At 31.6% G+C, this 7,682-nt stretch overlaps 1 protein-coding gene across 1 annotated transcript; it reads left to right on the top strand.

Annotated features, from left to right (window-relative positions):
* Window positions 1–517: 517 nt before the first annotated feature.
* On the top strand, window positions 518–6,331 carry LOC130673804 (uncharacterized). The gene is made up of 3 exons (XM_057479016.1): window positions 518–551; window positions 873–3,736; window positions 3,875–6,331. The coding sequence occupies exons 1-3, from the start codon at window positions 518–520 to the stop codon at window positions 6,329–6,331; spliced, it is 5,355 nt and encodes a 1,784-aa protein (XP_057334999.1).
* Window positions 6,332–7,682: the final 1,351 nt, after the last annotated feature.

The following is a 7,682-nucleotide window of genomic DNA, read 5'->3' on the forward strand; positions in this document are numbered from 1 at the left end:
TTTTAATTATTTTTTATATTTTTATTATAACAAAAATATTTTATTAAATAACTCTACAAATAGTGAGCACTCAGCTTAACATCATATATTACTATAAACATATAATTTCCATTAATTGATTAAGTAGTTAAAAAAATCAAAAATAAATTCTGACAAATAAACTTTAATAAATAATCGTATAAACCTTAAACGAGATAAAACAATATAAATTATTTTCTACACTAATTCGTATATATCTAGCTGTGAACTTTTGCAGGTTTCTCTTAAGCTAATATTACTATATAATTAAATTTCAATTTCTGTTTCAGTTTTCGAGATGTCTGAAGACATTACACAAAAAAATGCACAATACTGTAAAAACTATCGTCAACGAAAAAAATCTGCAAATCAGGGTGTAGTGAAAAAGAAAACTAACTCTGAATATTGTCGAATGTATAGGCAACGAAAAAAATTGGTTGCACAACAACTCCAATCTGAGAACGAAATTTTGCATACTCCATCAACTTCGAGTTTGCAAATGACGTTTGAACCTCACCAGCCTATTACCACAGGTAAAAATTTAAATAATTTGAATATCACAGTAATAATTATAAATAATTAGATGTATATAGTTTTATTTAATTAAATAATTTAAATTGAATTAATTATTTAAATTATTATTAACTATGAAGTAATTCAATCTTCATCAAATAAGATTTTAATGAAGTTATTCAATTCTAATTTTCTGAATTTAGTGAAATTATGTTAAATTTAATTATTTAATGAAATAATTAAATTTAACATAATATTGATAATTGAAAATATTACGATACAATGTAACACTAATAATATTGATAAGTATATTGATCATAATTTTCATTCATTTTTTCTAGATTCGACTTCGTCTACTTTAGTACACAACACTCACAACTGCATTACTGTGCAAGCTGAAGTCCACATGGAAATTTCTCCTGTGCAGTATGATCATCGTTCAACATCGAACAACATTTCATCAGACGAAAAACAGCAAAATTCACGCTCTCGACCACGAGAAAATAATCAACAGTTAGCTGATGCTTCGATTATTCATGTGTTGTCTAATGAAGGTATTGTACCGTATCAAGAATGCAATATGTTAAACCAAGATGTAATCATGGATCAGGAATTACTTCAACCAGACATACCCATTATTTATTGCAACTCTTCAGACCAGCTAATAAGTAATCATTCTACTGGTGAACAAATTGATATGGATTTAGATCCAGATTTACCGTATAGTAATTGTCATCAATTTGAACGAGCTCATCGGGAATTTAAAATAAATTTCACTGACAATTCATTCGGACATTCATGTTCAGTATGTGACAGGTTGTGGTATAAAAACGATTTAAAAAAGCCATCTGGTGAACATAAGGATATTCTCACAAAAATTATACCAAATATACCTATGGAAAATACTCAGCTTTGTAATACATGCGTCCAGGCTTTAAATAAAAATAATATACCATTGATGTCAACGTACAATGGTTTCAAATTTCCGGAAATGCCTGAAAATTTACCAGCATTGGATTTAATATCAGAAAGGCTCATATCACCACGTATTCCTTTCATGCAAATTAGAAGATTGAGGCATGTAAATGGTCAATATGGCATTTACGGTCAAATAATAAACGTGCCTGTTTCAGTTAATAATATGGTTAAATCACTTCCAAGAAATGTTGATGACGATTATTGTATAAATGTCCATATTAAGCGTAAAAAAATTCATCGATCTAGTTATTTACACGGTATTATCAACAAACGTACAATCAAAACTTGGCTGCGATTTTTAATTTCAACTCCGTTGTACACAATGTACGATATTAAAATTGATGATTCATTTTCTACTGATAACCAAATTGACGACCAAATTCAACAAGCTGATATCAGCGAACATATACCGATAGAAGAAAGTTTGACAGCACAACAACAGACATTAATGTGGGATGAAGAACAGTACTTACGCATTGCACCTGGTGAAGAAAATGCACCTCAAAGTTTATTATTTGATGAACACGCTGAAGAACTTTCTTTTCCAGCGGTTTATTTGGGTCAGTTCCGTAATTTTAAGGATGGTGTCAAAGTAACACCATTCGCGATGGCTTCTAGTGAACTTAGAAGATCTGATCGTCGTGCGGTGACACCATATCATTTATTGTATATGGCAATGAAAATTATGAGAATTCGAGTTCGTGACTCTCTTACAGTAGCTTTCAAGCACGTTGGTAAAGATACTAAAATCACTAGACAGCAAATAGAAGATGATGAGTACATTCATAATTGTATTGAAACCAATCTTGCATTTTTAAGATCAATTCCAAATTCTACTTGGTATTGGATGGATCGTAAAAAAGATCTTTTTGCTATGATCAGACAGTTTGGGAAACCAACTGTATTTCTTACTGTCAGTGCCAATGAAATAGGGTGGAATGATCTGCTTCAAAAGCTGTACAAACTTAAACACAACGGTGAATCGACTATTTCTGAAGAAGTTGCTGAACTTTTACACTATCTGGAAAAAACAACACTTGTCAACGAGGATGCAGTTACATGTGCTATACATTTCAACAAATTAGTTAATGTGTTGTTAAAAATTTTAACATCACCAAAAATTAGTCCATTTGGAAAGTACTATGTTGTCCACTACTTTAAACGCATTGAGTTTCAGCATCGTGGTAGTCCACATGCTCATATACTACTGTGGTTGGCTAATGCTCCATTGGATGCACTCGATAAAAATAAATTAGATGCTATCACATTAATTGATTATTTAATATCTGTTTCATCTCAAGAAGCATCAAACAATATTAAATTACAAACACACAAGCATACGTTTACATGTTACAAAAAAATAGTTGCAAATAAACCTCAACAATGCAGATTTGAAGCGCCTTTCATGCCTAGTAGATCTACTACAATACTATCACCTATGCAAAAAGATGAACCAAATTTCAAAGATTATGCTCAACGTTATAAATATGTAAAAATTAACCTTGAAAATAATGATTACTCTGATATAGATTCTTTTTATAAAAATAACAATATTACTTGTGATGAAGATTATAACAATATTCTTCGAGCTGGAATTAAACGACCAAGAGTATTTGTCAAACGTCAACCTTGCGAAAAGTGGCATAACCCCTTCAATCCATTCGTATTCAACATCGTTCGATCTAATATGGACATCCAGTTTATCACTGAGGAATACTCCTGTGCTAATTATGTCGCGGAATATGTGAATAAAACAAACCGTGGTGTTAGTCATTTACAACGACAAATTATTGAAATTATGGATGAGCATCCTGAATTTGATGTTGTTGAAATAACAAGAAAAATAGGCGTAAATATGCTTAACGGTGTGGAGATCACTAGTCAAGAGGCTGCTTGGTATTTGTTACGGGAACCAATGTCAAAGTGTTCAACGGTTGTTACTACTATTCCAACTATGTGGCCAGTTGATCGTCAAAGAATAAAAAAGACACAAAAAGAATTAGATGCGTTGGGCATTGGAGCCGATTCAACAAATATTTGGAAAGAAAACTGGTTTGATAAATATGAACGCAGACACGAAGACTTGGAAAATGTTACTTTAGCTCAATTTGTTGCTGTTTATACTATTAAACCCGATGGCACTTACACAAAAAGAAAAGCCCCACGTGTTATTCGTTATCGGAATTATGACATGGGAAAAGATCTGAATGAATATAAACGTGAAATGGTAACCTTACACTTTCCCTTTCGAAACGAAGATGAAGAAATACTCGCTGAAATGAAATTTATCGAAATATACAACAACAATGAAAATATAATTTTAAATAGACGCACGGAATTCGAATCTAATTTGGATACACAAAAGACAATTGAAATTTGTCGAAATTTGTGTCGAGAAGATGATTTTCAAGATGAAAACGAAGTGCAAAATGTCGTCAACGTGATGCCTGATCCAAATCCATTTCAAAATTTATACGATAATCCTATTTCTGATGTGAATAGTGATCTTCGATTAGCTGTACTCAACAAACTAGGTCCCATTGCTAAAAAACGAGAAAATTTAATGCCAAATGCCGAATTTTTCGAGTTGATGAGGATGGCAAATGATAAACAACAAGAACTTTTGCTACATGTTATCTCAAATCTATTAAGCTCAAATAGTGATCCATTCCAAATATTTTTTACAGGTCCAGCAGGATGTGGAAAGACTTTCGTTATAAAACTTCTCATGGAGATTTATAACCGCTTCACTGATAACGATGGGTATTGCAACTCTTACATTGCTTGTGCTTCAACAGGTAAAGCTGCTGTTGCAATAGACGGGACTACTGTGCATACTGCTTTAAAAATAAGTTTGTCCAAGTTACTTCCCCTAAGTACTGAAGTAGCTCATCAATACAGAACATTATTTAAATACGTTAAAGTATTAATTGTTGATGAAATCAGTATGGTCGGAGCTGAATTACTTGCTCAAATTGACTCACGTTTAAAACAGATTACAGGAAATTTTAATATCAACTTTGGAGGTATAGATGTCATTTTCATTGGAGATTTACGCCAGTTACCACCAGTTAGAGCTACTCCAATCTACAAACAACAAAAACAAAGAATTGTTGGACCTGTATTGTGGCGTGGATTGAAATTTTATGAGCTCAAGCAAGTAATGAGACAAGCAAATCAACAGTTTTCTACAATCTTAACTAAAATTGGAAATGGTGAACAACTTGACGATTTCGAGTTAAACTTATTAGAATCACGCTTTGTAACTATTCAAGAAGCAGAAACTAAATGTCCACATGGGATCCGATTATTCAATACAAATGAAGCTGTAACAAGATACAATAATAAAATTTTAAATCTTGCACAAGAAAAAACAATTTCAATAGCGAAAGATGTATTCATTGGTTGTACTTCGGCAGAGCAAACTACTTCCTTTCGTCAAAAACTACACAAAATGTCATTAATTGATACTGGAGGATTACCATACGAAACTGTATTCGTGGTAAACGTCTTCTACATGATAACAACAAATATAGATGTGTCTGATGGCTTAGCAAATGGGGCTGTTGGTAGACTAGTTTATATAGAATATAATGATGATAGAGACGTAAATGTTGTGTGGCTTGAGTTCCCGAACTCATTAAAGATTGGTCAAAAAATTCGAAGAAAAGTCGCTGGACATGTAGCTGCGCATCAAATTAGTAAAACAGCAGTGCCTATCACGAGAAGATCTTCGACTATTCCTCTAAATAACAGTAAAACGATAAATGTTAAACGTTCACATTTACCTTTAGTTTGCGCTTGTGCAACAACTATTCATAAGTCGCAAGGAAGTACATACCCTGAAATTGTCTATGAATATGAAAAAAAGCATCCCTTGTCATTAGTTTATGTCGCTTTATCACGCGTTACAAGTATCGATGGGTTATACATCACTACAAGAGACAATGATAAAACATTTTTTCATGGACGAAGACCTTCAACTGCAATCGCTAATTTACGAAATGAATTTCAAAGACTCTCGAATAATCGTTTGATTACTATCAGTACCGATATCTTAAATTTCATTAGCCAAAGAAAAGGATTGACAGTGTATACTTTCAACTGTCAAAGTCTACGCAGTCACTCCATTGACTTAAGTGATTCAGTTATACAAAAATCACAGATCTTGATGTTAAATGAAACTTGGCTAAATGATAATGAATCAGTTAATATACCAAATTTCAATTGTATAGTTCAATATAAACGACCAAATCGTCGAGCTGGAGGCGTTGCTATTTATCACGGTGCAAACGATACTACAAGTATTATTACTCCTTGTATTGACATGACAGTGAGACAGTCCAAATTTGTAAGTTCATCAACGTCGCCAGTTGGTGAATTTTGCGTAGCTGAGTGTATAATGGAAGATGGTATCAAAATTGTTTTGATTGCAATTTATATTTCTCCAAATCAAAAAATTGAAGACATTGTTTATTTTCTGAAACGGGCACTATTTCCATACACAACAATTGGAGCATCATATATGGGTCGCAACGAGGATAAGTTACCCATGATTTTAAGTGGAGACTTTAACGTTAACTTCAGTTTAGAAACTTCTGGGCTACTTATTAAATTTTTAGAAGATGATTTAAATCTATTAATCAATAATGATCCTACAGTATCTACGACACGGCATGGCACCACTATTGATGCTGTATTTACAAGATATTTATCTAACGTTTCAACAAGATCATTTATATCATATTTTAGTTACCACAAACCTCTTGTTACTCACATGCCTATTCAATCACTACCAGAAGAATCTGCGAATATAGAATAATAATTATAAATTTTTATTGTATAGTCATATTTTTATGTTAATAAAACCTCTTTTATTCGAACAAAATCTTTTTGACTAATTTTAATATTTATCGTTGATCATTGCTGCACTTTAGTTATTTAAAATTTTTTTTATACGCCAAAGAAGTATAACTTCTAACGCGTGTACATAAGTACACACACTCTTTTTTTCCTTTTTTTTTCTTAATCTGACATAGTTGTTTTTTATATTATATTTTTGGCTCTTAAGTTTACCACCATAACTAAAGTTTTTTCAATATGTGCCATTATGTTTAGTAGTTTTTGTCTTTTGTACGTTAACATATAAAATTGTAAGCATTTGTATGCGTACTTTATGAACAGCCGACAACTCATACTAGTACGAGCCGGCGTTAAAATGAATTGTTATTTTCATTCAAATAACATACAAATATATGGCGGCGGATAGTTTGCAAAGTACTATCACTTAATTTTTTGCCAATCACTTGTACTTTGTGTCATTTTTTGACATCTATAAATGTTTTCTTTTTTTTTTCTTAATCTGACATAGTTGTCTTTGATATTATATTTTTGGCTCTTAAGTTTACCACCATAACTTAAGTTTTTTCAATATGTGCCATTATGTTTAGTAGTTTTTGTCTTTTGTACGTTAACATATAAAATTGTAAGCATTTGTATGCGTACTTTATGAACAGCCGACAACTCATACTAGTACGAGCCGGCGTTAAAATGAATTGTTATTTTCATTCAAATAACATACAAGTATATGGCGGTGGATAGTTTGCAAAGTACTATCACTTAATTTTCTGCCAATCAGTTGTACTTTGTGTCATTTTTTGACATATATAAATTTTTTCCTCTATTTTTCTTAATCTGACATAGTTGTCTTTTATATTATATTTTTGGCTCTTAAGTTTACCACCATAACTTAAGTTTTTTCAATATGTGCCATTATGTTTAGTAGTTTTTGTCTTTTGTACGTTAACATATAAAATTGTAAGCATTTGTATGCTTACTTTATGAACAGCCGACAACTCATACTAGTACGAGCCGGCGTTCAAATGAATTGTTATTCTCATTCAAATAACATACAAGTATATGGTGGCGGATACTTTGCAAAGTACTATCACTTAAGTTTTTGCCAATCAGTTGTACTTTGTGTCATTTTTTGACATATATAAATTTTTTCCTTTTTTTTTCTTAATCTGACATAGTTGTTTTTAATATTATATTTTTGGCTCTTAAGTTTACCACCATAACTTAAGTTTTTTCAATATGTGCCATTATGTTTAGTAGTTTTTGTCTTTTGTACGTTAACATATAAAATTGTAAGCATTTGTATGCGTACTTTA

Source organism: Microplitis mediator, chromosome 8 (genome assembly GCF_029852145.1).
Source record: "Microplitis mediator isolate UGA2020A chromosome 8, iyMicMedi2.1, whole genome shotgun sequence".
Classification (NCBI taxonomy): domain Eukaryota; kingdom Metazoa; phylum Arthropoda; class Insecta; order Hymenoptera; family Braconidae; genus Microplitis; species Microplitis mediator.

Coding starts and splice junctions, on each gene's coding strand:
- LOC130673804 (XM_057479016.1), top strand. CDS start 518: ATGACGTTTGAACCTCACCAGCCTATTACCACAG. Junction 552..872: donor TCACCAGCCTATTACCACAG/GTAAAAATTTAA, acceptor CATTTTTTCTAG/ATTCGACTTCGTCTACTTTA. Junction 3,737..3,874: donor ATGAATATAAACGTGAAATG/GTAACCTTACAC, acceptor GATACACAAAAG/ACAATTGAAATTTGTCGAAA.